Source organism: Salvelinus alpinus, chromosome 7 (assembly GCF_045679555.1).
Source record: "Salvelinus alpinus chromosome 7, SLU_Salpinus.1, whole genome shotgun sequence".
Taxonomy (NCBI): Eukaryota; Metazoa; Chordata; class Actinopteri; order Salmoniformes; family Salmonidae; genus Salvelinus; species Salvelinus alpinus.
This window is the reverse complement of record NC_092092.1, coordinates 87,443,111-87,463,087: the sequence shown is the minus strand read 5'-3', so window position 1 is coordinate 87,463,087 and position 19,977 is coordinate 87,443,111. Positions and strand designations below refer to the sequence as shown.

The window sequence follows — 19,977 nt, the reverse complement described above, 5'->3', positions numbered from 1 at the left end:
TGAAGCGTGACATCACTCACTCTATAAGGAAATACATCTATCATGACACTTAAGGCTGGTCAGACAAGAGTATTTTATTGGCTCAACTCTACCTGTTCTACTCTACCTGTGGAAAGACTGGTCAACATACAAGATAACATGTTTGTTGGCTATGGGCTTACATAACTCATTTTTATGAGCTTTCTTGATGCTCCAGATGAAGGAATGAGAGCGCCACATTTACCGGCACCACTCTCTGCCGCTCTCTGCCGCTCTCTGCCGCTCTCTGTCGCTCTCTGCCGCTCTCTGCCGCTCTCTGTCGCTCTTCATCATTCTTGATGCTCCAGACGGAGGAAGTAGAGCTTGTCCTTCTGGGAGATTCATAGTGTCATTGTGAAATGGTTGACAATGTCACCACAGAGGCTCATTGTGTACATGAGTGAGGTGTGTTTGAGAAACTTCTGAGTCAAACAATCAGATGATAAAGAGGAATGAGGAAGAGAAGAGATAACACTAATGTGAATATTCAGACAACACAACAATGTCCTCCTCTACGTTGTTCTCAGGCTCATCCTGATGAGGTTCACCTGAAGGAAGCACAAAATAACTAAATGTCACCTGTCATTATTAGATGCCTCAGTCTTGACTCACAGCAGGTAACTTCACAGCAGAATGTCCTGAATCACGCCACATTGAGTTCTGTCATGAAGTTATGAGAGGTAGGCTAACTTCCTTGACCCCTCTCCAAGAGAAACACACAGCATTACATCACAATGTCCTAAATCACCACGTTGATGTCTAAGTACATCCCGCCATGCGCAGCTGCCCTCACGGAATGACATGTAGGACAACTTGTTGGACCCCTCTCAGAGATAGACTAGAACACTGTGAAGGAGTCTTCTGTTCGCCCTGGTTGGACATTTCCCAGATCAACCTCTAACCCTCTCCTGGGTACCTTCACAACTGTTTCCTTACTGCTTTTATCTCATCTTGTTTATATCTTTCTCATTAACCTAAAACATGTTGGTAAGTAGTAGGCTAATAAGGGTGTGAGGAATTCTGGTACCTGCAAAGAGTGATGACAGTACAGTATGTTTCACTGGCAGGAAGTGATCTACAGATGAGACAATGGAGCTGTTGTTCACCCAACACCTGCTCTCTCTCACCAGAAACATAGTTTAGTTAGAGTTGAATTAACAGGTTCTTTCTTCTGTGGGAAGTTTATTCTGGCGTGTCACCTCCATGCTTTATGACAGCTCTCTGTCTTCCTTCAGGTGGATCTCATCTGGAGATGCCTCAGTCTTGACTCACACCACGTAGTTTCACGCCACGTTGACGCCTGTATTACTATTTGGGACCAGCTTCTCTTCCTGGGGTCCGGCATAATTAAGGCAGTTGTACAATTTTAAAAACATTACAATACAAATCAACAGATTTCACAGCACACTGAGTGTGTGCCCTCAGGCCCATACTCCACGACCACATATCTACAACGCAAAATCCATGTGTGTGTGTGTGTGTTGTGCGTATGTTATCATGTGTGTGTATGCATGTGTCTGTGCCTATGTGTGTGTCTCTTCACAGTCCCCGCTGTTCCATAAAGTATATTTTTACCTGCTTTTTGAATCTGATTCTACTGCTGCATCAGTTACCTGATGTGGAATAGAGTTCCATGTAGTCATGGCTCTATGTAGTACTGTGCACCTCCCATAGTCTGTTCTGGACTTGGGGACGGTGAAGAGACCTCTGGTGACATGTCTTATGGGGTATGAATGGGTGTCCGAGCTGTGTGCCAGTAGTTTAAACAGACAGCTCAGTACATTCAGCTTGTCAACATCTTTTACAAAAACAAGTAGTGATGAAGTCAATCTCTCTTCCACTTTGAGCCAGGAGAGATTGACACACATATCATTAATGTTAGCTCTCCGTGTACTTTTAAGGGCCAGCCGTGTTGCCCTGTTCTGAGCCAATTGAAATTTTAACAAGTCCCTTTTTGTGGCACCTGACTAAACTACTGAACAGTAGTCCAGGTGTGACAAAACTAGAGGATCTGCCTTGTTGATAGTGTTGTTAAGAAGGTAGAAACTAGGGCCTGTAAGACCTGCCTTGTTGATAGTGTTGTTAAGAAGGTAGAAACTGGGGCCTGTAGCACCTGCCTTGTTGATAGTGCTGTTAAGAAGGTAGAAACTAGGGCCTGTAAGACCTGCCTTGTTGATAGTGTTGTTAAGAAGGTAGAAACTAGGGCCTGTAGGACCTGCCTTGTTGATAGTGTTGTTAAGAAGGTAGAAACTAGGGCCTGTAGGACCTGCCTTGTTGATAGTGTTGTTAAGAAGGTAGAAACTAGGGCCTGTAGGACCTGCCTTGTTGATAGTGTTGTTAAGAAGGTAGAAACTAGGGCCTGTAGGACCTGCCTTGTTGATAGTGTTGTTAAGAAGGTAGAAACTATGGCCTGTAGGACCTGCCTTGTTGATAGTGTTGTTAAGAAGGTAGAAACTAGGGCCTGTAGGACCTGCCTTGTTGATAGTGTTGTTAAGAAGGTAGAAACTAGGGCCTGTAGGACCTGCCTTGTTGATAGTGTTGTTAAGAAGGTAGAAACTAGGGCCTGTAGGACCTGCCTTGTTGATAGTTCTTTTAAGAAGGCAGAAACTAGAGCCTGAGTGAGGTTATATCCTGCCTGGTTGGCCCTGTCCGGGGGTATAGTCGGACGGGGACACAGTGTCTCCCGACCCCTCCTCTCTCAGCCTCCAGTAATTATGCTGCAATAGTTTATGTGTCGGGGGGCTAGGGTCAGTTTGTTATATCTGGAGTATTTCTCCTGTCTTTTCTGGTGTCCTGTGTGAATTTAAGTAAGCTCCCTCAAATTCTCTCTCTCTCTCTTTCTCCTTCTCTTTCTCTCTTTCTCCATCTCTTTCTCTTGCTCTTCCTCTGTCTCTTCCTCTGTCTCTGTCTCTTCTCTCAGAGGACCTGAGCACTAGGACCATGCCTCAGGACGACCTGGCCTGATGACTCCTTGCTGTCCCCAGTCCACCTGGTCGTGCTGCTGCTCCAGTTTCAACTGTTCTGCCTGCGGCTAAGGAACCCTGACCTGATTTCTGTACAGCACTTTGTGACATCGGCTGATGAAAAAAAGGGCTTTATAATAAATTTGATATAAATTTAATTGATTAATCCTAATGTTAATTTAAGATGAGACAGTCCTCTAAGTATGGCTTCTCATGTGTATTTCAGATAATACTATCAAGCAGGGAGAGAGAGTTGGAGACAATGACAGACAGAGAGAGAGAGCAGACAGGCAGGCGAAGATGAAGGTGCAGGAGAGGGAAGGGGAGGAGCTTGGACCTCGCCCCAATCAGCCAGATGTCATACCTAATCAAATCAAATCAAATTGTATTCGGCACTGTGACGTAGAAGTCCGTCTGGTTTGGTTCTTTAGCGCACGCACACATTCATCACTCCTCTCTGCTCCGTTATCAGATAAGTTAGTGGGTCGACATACAAATTAACTTCTGTCTTAGTACATACATTTCACACTTGTCAGTGTTCATATTTAAGATATGCAATATTTATTATACTTATCAATGTTGTGGATGAGAGCGTTGTTTGTTTGTTCTGTTCCTCTCTCTCTCCATCTCGGTAGCTTCCGGGTATGCTGGAAAAGGACCCGAGCTAAGGGAATTGGGCTGACTTTATAGTGCCTGTCCCAAATGGCTCATTAATGTAATTGGGCATATTGAAAGACACTGTCAGTAGTGATGTAATGTTCTAAATGTTATGTTGTGATTGTTTAAAAAACGTGTTGCAATGTATATTCTTTAGTATGTTTAGTTAATGGAAAATGTAGGTTTGAATAGGTAATTGCTTAAATAATGAGGGTAGTAATTGTTCTGAGGGGAGGGGCTAGCCCTACAAAAGGAGCCTCTCTTTCAGTTCATGAGAGAGGCATTTTGGATCGAGCTGTGGATGGGGCAGCATTGTTTTTAGCTGGCCCATAAGGTAGACGTTTGATGGCAGTACTGTTGTTCTTGTTCCGGAATCACTTTGTAAATAAACACCTTTGCACAGAATAACTTTTGCGGCTCCGCCATCTTTTTATTTTGATAGAGGTTAGGTTTTCCAGTTTAGCCTTCTGGCTAAATACATCACCTTACAGTGGAATGCTTACTTACAGGCTCTAACCAATAGTGCAAAAAAGGTATTAGGTGAACGATAGGTAAGTAAAGTAAAGAAATAAAACAACAGTAAAAAGACAGTGAAAAATAACAGTAGCGAGGTTATATACAGTAGAGAGGCTATATACAGGCACCGGTTAGTCAGGCTGATTGAGGTAGTATGTACATGTAGATATGGTTAAAGTGACTATGCATATATGATGAACAGAGAGTAGCAGCAGTGTAAAAGAGGGGTTGGCGGATGGTGGAACACAATGCAGATAGCCCGGTTAGCCAATGTGCGGGAGCACTGGTTGGTCGGGCCAAATGAGGTAGTGTCATGACGTTGCCTGTTTGGGTACATCAAGCCCCATCCCCCTCTCCCTGCCACTCCCTGCCTCCCCCTTTCCTCCTTCAACCCATTCTGTGGTCACAGAGAGACGTCGTAAATTCCTGAGAATCTCCTCATGGCCAAACAGTATTAGAGAGAGGGTAAACTTTCAGGACAAAGGGATTTCTTCCACCCCACAGAACTTGAGGTACGAACAGATTTCATGTTCCTGAAAAAGTATAAAAGATTGGTGAAGATTCCAGCTATTAACTGGTCCGTTTGTCACAACTTGGGAAACTCATGGGAGACTGTGTTGCTACATTACCATACCGCTGTTTATATAATAGCCTCAGATATGACGTTTACAGCTAATTGTTGTATATGATGAATGAGTGAGTATGATACTGTTTGTATAATTGTGTAATATGATTTTGGACTGTTTAATGAAGAAAAATCCAATTCCTTTTGATTTGAACTAAATCCCTGAGCCCAGTTGGGTCAGACATCCTGGGACAGCCCCTTTCTGCAATCCTAATAAAATCCCAACTCTGAGAAAGAATAAGAACAAGTCTTTGATATTGATACTAGTCTGCAGCAAGGAATTCGGTATCATTGAACGCGAAGAACGACAACCGCCGAAACATCCATTCTATAACGAATGTCACTCTGAACTATCCACAATAACCAAGACAGAGACGGACGAAACTCTCCAACAGAAACAAACTTTTCATCAGCGATCAAGACGACACACTGAGCGTAAATATATATATTGATTGCAATTGTTCCCGAATGAGTGAGCGTTCATGTGTAAAGGATTAGCATGTCAATTGTTATAGTTATGAACTCTGTAGTGACTTCTGAGTCGACCCCCAATTTTCCTTTTGTCTAACAAGCCGCCATGCCGGTTCAGCCCACTAGGGCATATTTCTCCTATCATTTCATGTAACCATTTTAAGTTTGTTTGTTTGTTTATGCATTTCTGTGAATTACTTAGTTAGTAATAAATAAATGATTTAAGACAGTTGATGTATGGATGACACATAGTGAAGACTGGGTTCGTGCAGATAACCAACAATTTACGATGTTTGGAATGAGACTAACGTGAGGTAAAAATAAATAAATCATTAATCAGAAGACTATTGATCAGATATGAAAATATCTGAAAGGTTATATTGGGAAATTATAACTTTGTAATCTGAGTACTTTCCCTGGTGCCCCAAATTCATAGTTAATTAGTTACTTTATTAATCAGTTGATCGCGTAATAACTATTTACAGGAATCTTTGATAAAAACTAAGTCTTCAATTGAATGATAGCAAAGACACGACAGTAGTATGTACATGAATGTATAGTTAAAGTGACAATGCATATATGATAAACAGAGAGTAGCAGCAGCGTAAAAGAGGGGTTGGGGGTGACACACAATGCAAGTAGTCCGGGTAGCCATTTGATTACCTGTTCAGGAGTCTTATGGCTTGGGGGTAAAAACTGTTGAGAAGCCTTTTTGTCCTAGACTTCGCACTCCGGTACCGCTTGCCATGCGGTAGTGATCAGGCCTACCACTGTTGTGTCGTCTGCAAACTTAATGATGTTGTTGGAGTTGTGCCTGGCCATGTAGTCGTGGGTGAACAGGGAGTATAGGAGGGGACTGAGCACGCACCCCTGGGGAGCTCCAGTGTTGAGGATCAGCGTGGAAGATGTGTTGCTACCTACCCTTACCACCTGGGGGCGGCCTGTCAGGAAGTCCAGGATCCAGTAGCAGAGGGAGGTGTTTAGTCCCAGGATCCTTAGCTTAGTGATGAGCTTTGAGGGCACTATGTTGTTGAACGCTGAGCTGTAGTCAATGAATAGCGTTCTCACATAGGTGTTCCTTTTGTCCAGGTGGGAAAGGGCAGTGTGGAGTGCAATAGAGATTGCATCATCTGTGGATCTTTTTGGGCGGTATGCAAATTGGAGTGGGTCTAGGGTTTCTGGGATAATGGTGTTGATGTGAGCCATTACCAGCTTTTCAAAGCACTTCATGGCTATGGACTTGAGTGCTATGGGTCTGTAGTCATTTAGGCAGGTTGCCTTTGTGTTCTTGGGCACAAGGACTATGGTGATCTGTTTGAAACATGTTGGTATTACAGACTCAATCAGGGACATGTTGGAAATGTCAGTGAAGACACCTGCCAGTTGGCCAGCACATGCCGTGAGCACACATCCTGGTAATCCGTCTGGTCTTGCCAGTAAGTTGACCTGTTTAAAGGTCTTACTCACGTTGGCTACAGAGAGCGTGATCACACAGTCGTCCAGAACAGCTGATGCTCTCATGCATGCCTCAGTGTTGCTTGCCTCAAAGCGAGCATAGAAGTGATTTAGCTCGTCTGGTAGGCTCGTGTCACTGGGCAGCTCGCGGCTGTGCTTCCCTTTGTAGTCTGTAATAGTTTGCAAGCCCCGCCACATAAGACGAGCTTTGGAGCCGGTGTAGTATGATTCAATCTTAGCCCTGTATTGACGCTTTGCCTGTTTGATGGTTTGTCGCAGGGCATAGCAGGATTTCTCGTAAGCTTCCGGGTTAGAGTTCCGTACCTTGAAAGCGGAAGCTCCACCCTTTAGCTCTGTGTGAATGTTACATGTAATCCATGGCTTCTGGTTGCGGTATGTACGTACAGTCACTGTGGGGACGAAGTCCTCGATGCACTTATTGATAAAGCCAGTGACTGATGTGGTGTACTCCTCAACACCATCGGAAGAATCACGGAGCATGTTCCAATTTGTGATAGCAAAACAGTCCTGTAGTTTAGCATCTGCTTCATCTGATCACGTTTTTATAGACCGAGTCACTGGTGCTTCCTGCTTGAATTTTTGCTTGTATTCAGGAATCAGGAGGATAGAGTTGTGGTCGGATTTACCAAATGGATGGCGAGGGAGAGCTTTGTACGCGTCTCTGTGTGTGGAGTACAGGTGATCTAGAATTGTTTTCCCTCTGGTTGCACATTTAACAGTTTCCCTGCATTAAAGTCTCCGGCCACTAGGAGCGCCGCCTCTGGGTGAGTGGTTTCCTGTTTGCTTATTTCCTTATACAGCTGACTGAGTGCGGTCTTAGTGCCAGCATCCGTCTGTGGTGGTAAATAAACAGCCACGAAAAGTATAGCTGAAAACTCTCTAGGCAAGTAGTGTGGCCTGCAGTTTATCACAATATACTCTACTTCAGGTGAGCAAAATCTGGAGACTTCCTTAGATTTCATGCACCAGCTGTTGTTTACAAATATGCACAGACCGCCCCCCCACATCTTACCGGAGTGTGCTGTTCTATCCTGCCGGTGCAGCGTATATCCCGCTAGCTGAATATCCATGTCGTCATTCAGCCACGATTCCGTGAAACATAAGATATTACAGTTTTTGATGTCCCGTCGGTAGGATATTCGTGATCGTACCTCGTCTAGTTTATTGTCCAATGATTGCACGTGGGCGAGTAACATTAATAACGGCAGCTTTCCCACTCGCTTTCTCCGGGTCCTGACCAAGCATCCGGCTCTTTGTCCTCTGTACCTGCGTCGCTTCCTCTTGCAAATAACAGGGATGTTGGCCCCCGGCAGGATGGCGTCCTGCTTGTTGTAGAAAAAAACGTTGTCTAATCCGAGGTGAGTGATCGCTGTCCTGATATCCAGAAGCTCTTTTTTGCCGTAAGATAAGGTTGCAGAAACATGATGTACAAAATGAGTTACAAATAACGCGAAAAACCCACATAATAGCACAATTGGATGGGCGCACGTAAAACTGCTGCCATTCCTTCCGAAGCCGTTTTTATCAAATAGGACACTCTACTTGGACCCTCTACTTTCAGGAGAAATCGATTCAATATTATACTCCATTACAGCCCCTCCTTAAAGGGGGTCCTCTGTTTCTATTGTACTCTGCAACACAAAAGGCTAAGCTTACATCATCCATGAGTGAAACAAGGCTGAATAACGTGGCCATGTGCCACGTGCACTAGGAGAAACTGGACAGACTGGACCTTGAAGAAATATGCCAGTCTTTCATCGGTGTCAACCATAAGCACAAAAAGGCCTTTGGATCGTTTGCTTGAAGAACAGCAAGTCAAAACACATGTCATTGCCTGCAGAGGAGATGAGAGGATAGGAGAGGAGAGCAGAGGAAAGGAGAAGAGATGACTGGAGAGGAGAAGATAGGACGAGAGGAGGAGAGGAGAGAGGGCTGGAGAGGAGAAGTAAGGACAAGAGGAGAAGAGGAGAGAGGGCTGGAGAGGAGAAGTAAGGACAAGAGGAGAAGAGGAGAGAGGGCTGGAGAGGAGAAGTAAGGACAAGAGGAGAAGAGGAGAGAGGGCTAGAGAGGAGAAGTAAGGACAAGAGGAGAGAAGGAGAGAGGGCTGGAGAGGAGAAGTAAGGACAAGAGGAGAGAAGGAGAGAGGGCTAGAGAGGAGAAGTAAGGACAAGAGGAGAAGAGGAGAGAGGGCTGGAGAGGAGGATTAAGGACAAGAGGAGAAGAGGAGAGAGGGCTAGAGAGGAGAAGAGAATATAGGACCAGAGAAGAGAAGGAGAGAGGGCTGGAGAGGAGTAGATAGGACGAGAGGAGAAGAGGAGAGAGGGCTAGAGAGGAGAAGTAAGGACAAGAGGAGAAGAGGAGAGAGGGCTGGAGAGGAGAAGTAAGGACAAGAGGAGAAGAGGAGAGAGGGCTGGAGAGGAGAAGTAAGGACAAGAGGAGAGAAGGAGAGAGGGCTGGAGAGGAGAAGTAAGGACAAGAGGAGAAGAGGAGAGAGGGCTGGAGAGGAGAAGTAAGGACAAGAGGAGAGAAGGAGAGAGGGCTGGAGAGGAGAAGTAAGGACAAGAGGAGAAGAGGAGAGAGGGCTGGAGAGGAGAAGTAAGGACAAGAGGAGAAGAGGAGAGAGGGCTGGAGAGGAGAAGTAAGGACAAGAGGAGAAGAGGAGAGAGGGCTGGAGAGGAGAAGTAAGGACAAGAGGAGAGAAGGAGAGAGGGCTGGAGAGGAGAAGTAAGGACAAGAGGAGAAGAGGAGAGAGGGCTGGAGAGGAGAAGTAAGGACAAGAGGAGGGAGGGAGAGAGGGCTGGAGTGGAGAAGTATGGATAAGAGGAGAGAAGGAGAGAGGGCTAGAGAGGAGAAGAGGAGAGAGGGCTGGAGAGGAGAAGTATGGATAAGAGGAGAGAAGGAGAGAGGGCTGGAGAGGAGAAGTAAGGACAAGAGGAGAAGAGGAGAGAGGGCTGGAGAGGAGAAGTAAGGACAAGAGGAGGGAGGGAGAGAGGGCTGGAGTGGAGAAGTATGGATAAGAGGAGAGAAGGAGAGAGGGCTAGAGAGGAGAAGAGGAGAGAGGGCTGGAGAGGAGAAGAGGAGAGCAGAGCAGAGCAAACGCCCCTGCTGCCCACCCAAGTTTACTTGTAAATATGTAAATAAAAACAAACATTTGCTAAACCTTGGCCACAATATCTGGACTTGTCTTCATATAACAATGCATAGAATTCTGTTATATGATTATGGTTGTAATTTATTCATCCCTCATCTCTGCCATTACACACAATGAAACAAGAAAAGGTCAAAAATAAAAACAGAGCAATGTAATACACTATTCAACATTATTGTAAAAAAATACTAATAAATAAAAATATCATTCCATGTGTCAGTGGATTTTTTTATATTTTAGAATGACATGTTCTGTAACATATTAAAGGTTTAGACATGTTCTGTAACATATTAAAGGTTTAGACATGTTCTGTAACATATTAAAGGTTTATACATGTTCTGTAACATATTAAAGGTTCAGACATGTTCTGTAACATATTAAAGGTTTAGACATGTTCTGTAACATATTAAAGGTTTAGACATGTTCTGTAACATCTTAAAGGTTCAGACATTAAAGGTTCAGACATGTTCTGTAACATATTAAAGGTTCAGACATGTTCTGTAACATATTAAAGGTTCAGACATGTTCTGTAACATATTAAAGGTTCAGACATGTTCTGTAACATATTAAAGATTTAGACATGTTCTGTAACATATTAAAGGTTTAGACATGTTCTGTAACATATTAATGGTTTAGACATGTTCTGTAACATATTAAAGGTTTAGACATGTTCTGTAACATATTAAAGGTTTAGACATGTTCTGTAACATATTAAAGGTTTAGACATGTTCTGTAACATATTAAAGGTTCAGACATTAAAGGTTCAGACATGTTCTATATCATATTAAAGGTTCAGACATGTTCTGTAACATATTAAAGGTTCAGACATGTTCTGTAACATATTAAAGGTTCAGACATGTTCTGTAACATATTAAAGGTTCAGACATTAAAGGTTTAGACATGTTCTGTAACATATTAAAGGTTCAGACATGTTCTGTAACATATTAAAGGTTCAGACATTAAAGGTTTAGACATGTTCTGTAACATATTAAAGGTTTAGACATTAAAGGTTTAGACATGTTCTGTAACATATTAAAGGTTTAGACATGTTCTGTAACATCTTAAAGGTTTAGACATGTTCTGTAACATATTAAAGGTTTAGACATGTTCTGTAACATATTAAAGGTTCAGACATGTTCTGTAACATATTAAAGGTTTAGACATGTTCTGTAACATATTAAAGGTTTAGACATGTTCTGTAACATCTTAAAGGTTCAGACATTAAAGGTTCAGACATGTTCTGTAACATATTAAAGGTTCAGACATGTTCTGTAACATATTAAAGGTTCAGACATGTTCTGTAACATATTAAAGGTTCAGACATGTTCTGTAACATATTAAAGGTTTTGACATGTTCTGTAACATCTTAAAGGTTCAGACATTAAAGGTTTAGACATGTTCTGTAACATATTAAAGGTTCAGACATGTTCTGTAACATATTAAAGGTTTAGACATTAAAGGTTCAGACATGTTCTGTAACATATTAAAGGTTTTGACATGTCCTGTAACATCTTAAAGGTTTAGACATTAAAGGTTTAGACATGTTCTGTAACATATTAAAGTTTTAGACATGTTCTGTAACATCTTAAAGGTTCAGACATGTTCTGTAACATATTAAAGGTTTACACATGTTCTGTAACATATTAAAAGTTTATACATGTTCTGTAACATATTAAAGGTTTAGACATGTTCTGTAACATATTAAAGGTTCAGACATTAAAGGTTCAGACATGTTCTGTAACATATTAAAGGTTTAGACATTAAAGGTTTAGACATGTTCTATAACATATTAAAGGTTCAGACATGTTCTGTAACATATTAAAGGTTTAGACATGTTCTGTAACATATTAAAGGTTTAGACATTAAAGGTTTAGACATGTTCTGTAACATATTAAAGGTTCAGACATGTTCTGTAACATATTAAAGGTTCAGACATTAAAGGTTTAGACATGTTCTGTAACATATTAAAGGTTTAGACATTAAAGGTTTAGACATGTTCTGTAACATATTAAAGGTTTAGACATGTTCTGTAACATCTTAAAGGTTTAGACATGTTCTGTAACATATTAAAGGTTTAGACATGTTCTGTAACATATTAAAGGTTTAGACATGTTCTGTAACATATTAAAGGTTCAGACATGTTCTGTAACATATTAAAGGTTTAGACATGTTCTGTAACATATTAAAGGTTTAGACATGTTCTGTAACATCTTAAAGGTTCAGACATTAAAGGTTCAGACATGTTCTGTAACATATTAAAGGTTCAGACATGTTCTGTAACATATTAAAGGTTCAGACATGTTCTGTAACATATTAAAGGTTCAGACATGTTCTGTAACATATTAAAGGTTTTGACATGTTCTGTAACATCTTAAAGGTTCAGACATTAAAGGTTTAGACATGTTCTGTAACATATTAAAGGTTCAGACATGTTCTGTAACATATTAAAGGTTTAGACATTAAAGGTTCAGACATGTTCTGTAACATATTAAAGGTTTTGACATGTTCTGTAACATCTTAAAGGTTTAGACATTAAAGGTTTAGACATGTTCTGTAACATATTAAAGTTTTAGACATGTTCTGTAACATCTTAAAGGTTCAGACATGTTCTGTAACATATTAAAGGTTTACACATGTTCTGTAACATAATAAAGGTTTATACATGTTCTGTAACATATTAAAGGTTTAGACATGTTCTGTAACATATTAAAGGTTCAGACATTAAAGGTTCAGACATGTTCTGTAACATATTAAAGGTTTAGACATTAAAGGTTTAGACATGTTCTGTAACATATTAAAGGTTCAGACATGTTCTGTAACATATTAAAGGTTTAGACATGTTCTGTAACATATTAAAGGTTTAGACATTAAAGGTTTAGACATGTTCTGTAACATATTAAAGGTTCAGACATGTTCTGTAACATATTAAAGGTTCAGACATGTTCTGTAACATATTAAAGGTTTAGACATTAAAGGTTTAGACATGTTCTGTAACATATTAAAGGTTCAGACATGTTCTGTAACATATTAAAGGTTTTGACATGTTCTGTAACATCTTAAAGGTTTAGACATTAAAGGTTTAGACATGTTCTGTAACATATTAAAGGTTCAGACATTAAAGGTTCAGACATGTTCTGTAACATATTAAAGGTTTAGACATGTTCTGTAACATCTTAAAGGTTTAGACATTAAAGGTCAGACATGTTCTGTAACATATTAAAGGTTCAGACATGTTCTGTAACATATTAAAGGTTTAGACATGTTCTGTAACATATTAAAGGTTTAGACATGTTCTGTAACATATTAAAGGTTCAGACATTAAAGGTTCAGACATGTTCTGTAACATATTAAAGGTTTAGACATGTTATGTAACATATTAAAGGTTCAGACATGTTCTGTAACATATTAAAGGTTCAGACATGTTCTGTAACATATTAAAGGTTTAGACATGTTCTGTAACATATTAAAGGTTTAGACATTAAAGGTTTAGACATGTTCTGTAACATATTAAAGGTTTAGACATGTTCTGTAACATATTAAAGGTTCAGACATGTTCTGTAACATATTAAAGGTTTTGACATGTTCTGTAACATCTTAAAGGTTTAGACATTAAAGGTTTAGACATGGTTTTAAACCAGAGAAGTTATTTTTTTGGTTGAGTTGCTCTATAATGGTTTAAAGACTCATATAAAGTATTGTTGGCAGGTAACTCCTTAATGAGTTGCCATATAGAGTAGATTTATTTATAGTTCCAGTCCAGAGGTGTGTATTTACAGTAAAAAGAGTGTAAATAGTTTCTGAGAAACAATTTATTGTCAGTGTTTCCTCATTCTTTGATCAATACGGTATAATGATCAGTTTACCGTCAATACTTCATTTCCTTGATTTACCTGGCATCTAGGTACCTTCCTGAGTCTTTGTTTGCCCTGCATGGATAAGACTGAGATGAAGTAGGATTAAACAGAGATTGTGTCATAACAACACCTAAGAACTGTTTCCATTCTCTTGTTCTGTAACGGCGGCCTTCCCTCTCTTCACTAGAAGAGGGGGTGAAACAGGGATCGGACCAACACGCAGCGTAGCCAGTGCTCAACATGTTTAATTAACAAAAACTACTGTGAACACTAAACAAATACAAAATAACAAAAGTGGCAAACCAATACAGACCTATCTGGTGCAGAACACAAACACAGAGACAGGAAACAACCACCCACAATCCCCAACACAAAACAAGCCACCTATATATGATTCTCAATCAGGGACAACGATTGACAGCTGCCTCTGATTGAGAACCATATTAGGCTGGACACAGAAACAGACAAACTAGACACACAACATAGAATTCCCACCCAGCTCACGTCCTAACCAACACTAAACAAGCAAAACACATAAGAACTATGGTCAGGACGTGACATGTTCCATCATGTTTCTTCGAGGGGACAAAAAGAGAATACAACTAAATATACCTGATGGCTGGACTGTCATAATAATCATCTCACCTATAAAACACATCAGCTATTCATTAAGGCATGAGAGACTATTGAATGAGCAATGAGTAGGCCTATGATGTTGTACAGTATCTATATCCTGAAGGACTGTACATCTCTGAACTGCTGAACAGAATCTATATCCTGAAGGACCGTACATCTCTGAACTGCTGAACAGAATCTATATCCTGAAGGGCCGTACATCTCTGAATTGTTGTACAGAATCTATATCCTGAAGGAACAGACATCTCTGAACTGCTGAACAGAATCTATATCCTGAAGGTCCGTACATCTCTGAACTGTTGTACAGAATCTATATCCTGAAGGTCCGTACATCTCTGAACTGCTGAACAGAATCTATATCCTGAAGGACTGTACATCTCTGAACTGCTGAACAGAATCTATATCCTGAAGGACCATACATCTCTGAACTGCTGAACAGAATCTATATCCTGAAGGACCGTACTAACTGACACTGCAATATATCAGATATATAAAGGCCACATGATACTCATTGATGAATGAAGACCAGAGATTGAGTCACTTCTCATACACAGCAGAACCCCACCTCCCCCTCCCCCTCTAATGTACGTGATTGTCAACCTGGAAGGTAGAGTGGTGAGTTCAAGGAAATGGAACGATATGAGAGAGAGAGAAAAGACAATGGCCCCGGCACACCTATCAGCCTGTCTACTGACGTGACAGGACTGTTTCTCCTCTGAAACTTCCTCATGGCCATACCCCAGGTAATGATTTGGTATCCACATTGAGTCTTTATGGCTTTTACTTCTCCATCACCTGTCAGCTCCTTCACAATGGGGGATGAGGTAGGAGGGGGAGGAGGAAGAGGAGGGGGGAGTCCAATGGGTAAATTACTTCCTCTTGGATTATTTCCAGCTAAACCTTGTTACCTGCAGGAGGCCTTTTGGTTCTCTCCACCACCTGTTAGCCCTCAACACTGTTGTACTCTCCACTCATTCCTGGCAAACGGTACCGGAGCACCAAGTCTAGGTCCAAGAGGCTTCTAAACAGCTTCTACCCCCAAGCCAAAAGACTAACTAACTGACGTGACTCTGCTGTGGAAACCCACCCTGACGTGACTCTGCTGTGGAAACCCACCCTGACTGTAACTCTGCTGTGGAAACCCACCCTGACTGTGACTCTGCTGTGGAAACCCACCCTGACTGTAACTCTGATGTGGAAACCCACCCTGACTGTGACTCTGCTGTGGAAAACCACCCTGACTGTGACTCTGCTGTGGAAACCCACCCTGACTGTAACTCTGATGTGGAAACCCACCCTGATTGTGGTGTGACTCTGCTGTGGAAACCCACCCTGACTGTGACTCTGCTGTGGAAACCCACCCTGACTGTGACTCTGCTGTGGAAACCCACCCTGACTGTGACTCTGCTATGGAAACCCACCCTGACTGTAACTCTGCTGTGGAAACCCACCCTGACTGTGACTCTGCTGTGGAAACCCACCCTGACTGTGACTCTGCTGTGGAAACCCACCCTGACTGTGACTCTGCTGTGGAAACCCACCCTGACTGTAACTCTGATGTGGAAACCCACCCTGACTGTGACTCTGCTGTGGAAACCCACCCTGACTGTAACTCTGATGTGGAAACCCACCCTGATTGTGGTGTGAATCTGCTGTGGAAACCCACCCTGACTGTGACTCTGCTGTGGAAACCCACCCTGACTGTGACTCTGCTGTGGAAACCCACCCTGACTGTGACTCTGCTATGGAAACCCACCCTGACTGTGACTCTGCTGTGGAAACCCACCCTGACTGTGACTCTGCTGTGGATACCGTACTGTTACTCCTTGTATATAGCCAAGTTACTACCTGGTACCCCTGCATATTGACTAGGTACTGGTACTCCTTGTATATAGCCAAGTTACTACCTGGTACCCCTGCATATTGACTAGGTACTGGTACTCCTTGTATATAGCCATGTTATTACCTGGTACCCCTGCATATTGACTAGGTACTGGTACTCCTTGTATATAGCCATGTTACTACCTGGTATCCCTGCATATTGACTCAGTACTGGTACTCCTTGTATGTAGCCATGTTACTACCTGGTACCCCTGCATATTGACTCAGTACTGGTACTCCTTGTAAAAAAGCCTCGTTATTGTTTTCATTGTCTTACTATTTCCTTTTTAATTTAGCAAATATTTGTATTACTTTTTAACTGCACTGTTGGTTAAGGGCTCGTAAGTAAGCATTTCACGGTAAAGTCTTCACCTGTTGTATTTGGCACATGTGGAAAATAACATTTGATTTGATGATCTGAAATATTGGTTACAGAGCAGAACAAAAGTGGAGAAATAAATATATTTAATTAGAGTTTTATTCTGAAATGATCACTTCACTATATACATGGATCTATTGCAGTACATTGCCAAAGCAAATAATACTTTTCAAGTTTACATGTATGCATTTGGCCTGCGTCAAGCTCCCATATTAAACAATATATACATTCCCAGTTAATAAATTCTTATTAATTTATACCCAGCAGCATCGTACATTCACATACATCATCCTTCATAAATCCCTCATTTAGAGTTGTACATCATCCTTCATAAATCCTTCATTTAGAGTTGTACATCATCCTTCATAAATCCCTCATTTAGAGTTGTACATCATCCTTCATAAATCCTTCATTTAGAGTTGTACATCATCCTTCATAAATCCCTCATTTAGAGTTGTACATCATCCTTCATAAATCCATCATTTAGAGTTGTACATCATCCTTCATAAATCCTTCATTTAGAGTTGTACATCATCCTTCATAAATCCTTCATTTAGAGTTGTACATCATCCTTCATAAATCCTTCATTTAGAGTTGTACATCATCCTTCATAAATCCTTCATTTAGAGTTGTACATCATCCTTCATAAATCCTTCATTTAGAGTTGTACATCATCCTTCATAAATCCTTCATTTAGAGTTGTACATCATCCTTCATAAATCCTTAATTTAGAGTTGTAAATCATCCTTCATAAATCCCTCATTTAGAGTTGTACATCATTAGAGTATAATGTCTGTTACCACTTGATTTTACATAATCAAATCATATAGAACGAAACAAAAAATACTTATGATCCTAAAATTGAATCTAAAATGCACATATTTATATATCATTACATCTACAACATACATACAGAATAAATATGTAACAAACGTTGCTCAACATGTTTGAGAGACATATTGGATGGTGGCCTGAGGTGGGTGGGTCCAGTATCTGATCTGAGCGTCATCATTGGTCAACAGAGAATGGTGGGAGGAGAACTGAATGGAAGAGAGGATAGAGGAGGGATGGAGGGAGGGGTCCTCCTCACAACATACTGGTCTTCACCCTCTCAAAGATCTGTCGGACCTTCACCGCCGGGACGCAGCCTTCCCTCACGATACTAATCGTACCTGGAGGATGAGGAAACACAATATTGACTGAGTGATCACTGACACACAGTGAATCATAATGTGGGACTAGGGTTGCAATGTCCCGGTAACTTTCCCAGGTTTCCCAGAAATCCTGGTCAGAAGATTCTTTGAAATCCAGGAATCTTTCAACCTGGATTTCTGGAAAGCCTGGGAATTTGGGGAAAGTTTCCAGAATGTTCCATCCCTAGACAGGTCAACACAACCTAAGACGTTAGTAATTAGTTATTGTAGTGTGCTTCTGTTCTGTAACATCATACCTTCATCTATCTTGAGGCAGTTCACCACCGTTGAGGCTACGACCTCGTTGGAAACCCCGTCACACAGAACCCCTTGGATCTTATGGCCCAGCCGACTAGGATACACATAGAGACAGAGTAGGTTCAGGTTTAGGTTCAGGTTTAGGTTCAGGTTTAGGTTCAGGTTTAGGTTTAGACTGGCCCAGCCTACTAGGATACACATAGAGACAGAGTAGGTTCAGGTTTAGGTTTAGACTGGCCCAGCCGACTAGGATACACATAGAGACAGAGTAGGTTCAGGTTCAGGTTCAGGTTTAGGTTTAGACTGGCCCAGCCTACTAGGATACACATAGAGACAGAGTCAGAGTAGGTTCAGGTTCAGGTTTAGGTTCAGGTTTAGACTGGCCCAGCCTACTAGGATACACATAGAGACAGACAGAGTCAGAATAGGTTCAGGTTCAGGTTCAGGTTTAGGTTTAGAATGGCCCAGCCTACTAGGATACACATAGAGACAGTGTCAGAGTAGGTTCAGGTTCAGGTTCAGGTTTAGGTTTAGACTGGCCCAGCCTACTAGGATACACATAGAGACAGTGTCAGAGTAGGTTCAGGTTCAGGTTTAGGTTCAGGTTCAGGTTTAGACTGGCCCAGCCTACTAGGATACACATAGAGACAGTGTCAGAGTCGGTTCATGTTTAGGTTTAGACTGGCCCCAGCCGACTGGAACACAGACAGATACAGATCAACACAGATACTTCAGTATAAATGGATGTTTACACAGCAGGATAGATCTGTTCAGATGCTGGTCTTATGGGTTACATGAAGGAGACCAATCTGACGTGTCATGTTCAGAGTAGGTTCAGGTTCAGGAACTGTATCAATTAGTTGAGGACCATCCTCCTCAGTGAATGAATTCCAGTCATTCAATATGCTGTAATAGAATTAAGTCCATGCTCTTAGAAAAATAACCGTCCTCACCGATGTTAAACGGCAGCTACCACCACTGAAATGTAATCATCATGACCCTACAGCCAGCAGAACACAAGGCAGAGGACTGATTATCACAGATACATTAGTGGAACTGGATATTTATACAGCAGGCTGACTGATATGAAACCAGTCTGACAGGAAAGATCAGACCGGTTTACAATACAACCAGCAATCCAGGATAGAAAAATACTTCAATACTGACATCACTTTCAGTTTCACGATCAGCATGAAGGGAGCATAGCTGTTCAAACTATCTGATGAAGGCAGCAGAGCATACCAACAGGCTTAAGTGCTTAAATATAGGTGAGTACAGGTGGGTACAGGTGGGTAAAGGTGAGTATAGGTGGGAACAGGTGAGTACAGGTGGGTACAGGTGAGTACAGGTGGGTACAGGTGGGTACAGGTGGGTAAAGGTGAGTATAGGTGGGAACAGGTGAGTACAGGTGGGTACAGGTGAGTACAGGTGGGTACAGGTGGGTACAGGTGGGTACAGGTGGGTACAGGTGGGTACAGGTGGGTACTGGTGGATACAGGTTGAGTACAGGTGGGTACAGGTGGGTACTGGTGGATACAGGTTGAGTACAGGTGGGTACAGGTGAGTACAGGTGGGTACAGGTGGGTACAGGTGGGTACAGGTGGGTACAGGTGAGTACAGGTGGGTACAGGTGAGTAAAGGTGAGTATAGGTGGGTACAGGTGGGTACAGGTGGGTACAGGTGAGTACAGGTGGGTACAGGTGAGTACAGGCGGGTACAGGTGGGTACAGGTAAGTACAGGTGGGTACAGGTGGGTACAGGTGAGTGTTATGATAGGCCGTTACCTGATGACCATGTCGTGGTGCGTGCTGTCAGGTTCTCCACTGGGATTGGCTGAGGTAATGGCAAGCGGTCCGGTGATGTCACACAAGTGTCCGGTGACGGTGTGGTCAGGGACTCGGA

At 41.9% G+C, this 19,977-nt stretch overlaps 2 protein-coding genes across 2 annotated transcripts in view; both read right to left on the bottom strand.

Annotated features, from left to right (window-relative positions):
• The window catches only part of LOC139581958 (cis-aconitate decarboxylase-like), a 37,664-nt gene extending 30,458 nt beyond the window's left edge, over positions 1 to 7,206 (bottom strand). Inside the window, exon 1 of the mRNA XM_071412146.1 lies at positions 7,111 to 7,206. Coding sequence (XP_071268247.1) covers positions 7,111 to 7,206 — 96 coding nt within the window. The remainder of the gene's footprint in view (positions 1 to 7,110) is intronic.
• A 10,032-nt stretch (positions 7,207 to 17,238) lies between these two features.
• The window catches only part of LOC139581814 (uncharacterized), a 17,108-nt gene continuing 14,369 nt past the window's right edge, over positions 17,239 to 19,977 (bottom strand). The window contains exons 8-10 of the mRNA XM_071411999.1: positions 19,860 to 19,977; positions 18,075 to 18,169; positions 17,239 to 17,796 (exon numbers count right to left, since the gene is read on the bottom strand). The exon at positions 19,860 to 19,977 is cut by the window's right edge and continues 48 nt beyond it. Coding sequence (XP_071268100.1) covers positions 17,711 to 17,796; positions 18,075 to 18,169; positions 19,860 to 19,977 — 299 coding nt within the window. The 3' untranslated portion in view covers positions 17,239 to 17,710. The remainder of the gene's footprint in view (positions 17,797 to 18,074; positions 18,170 to 19,859) is intronic.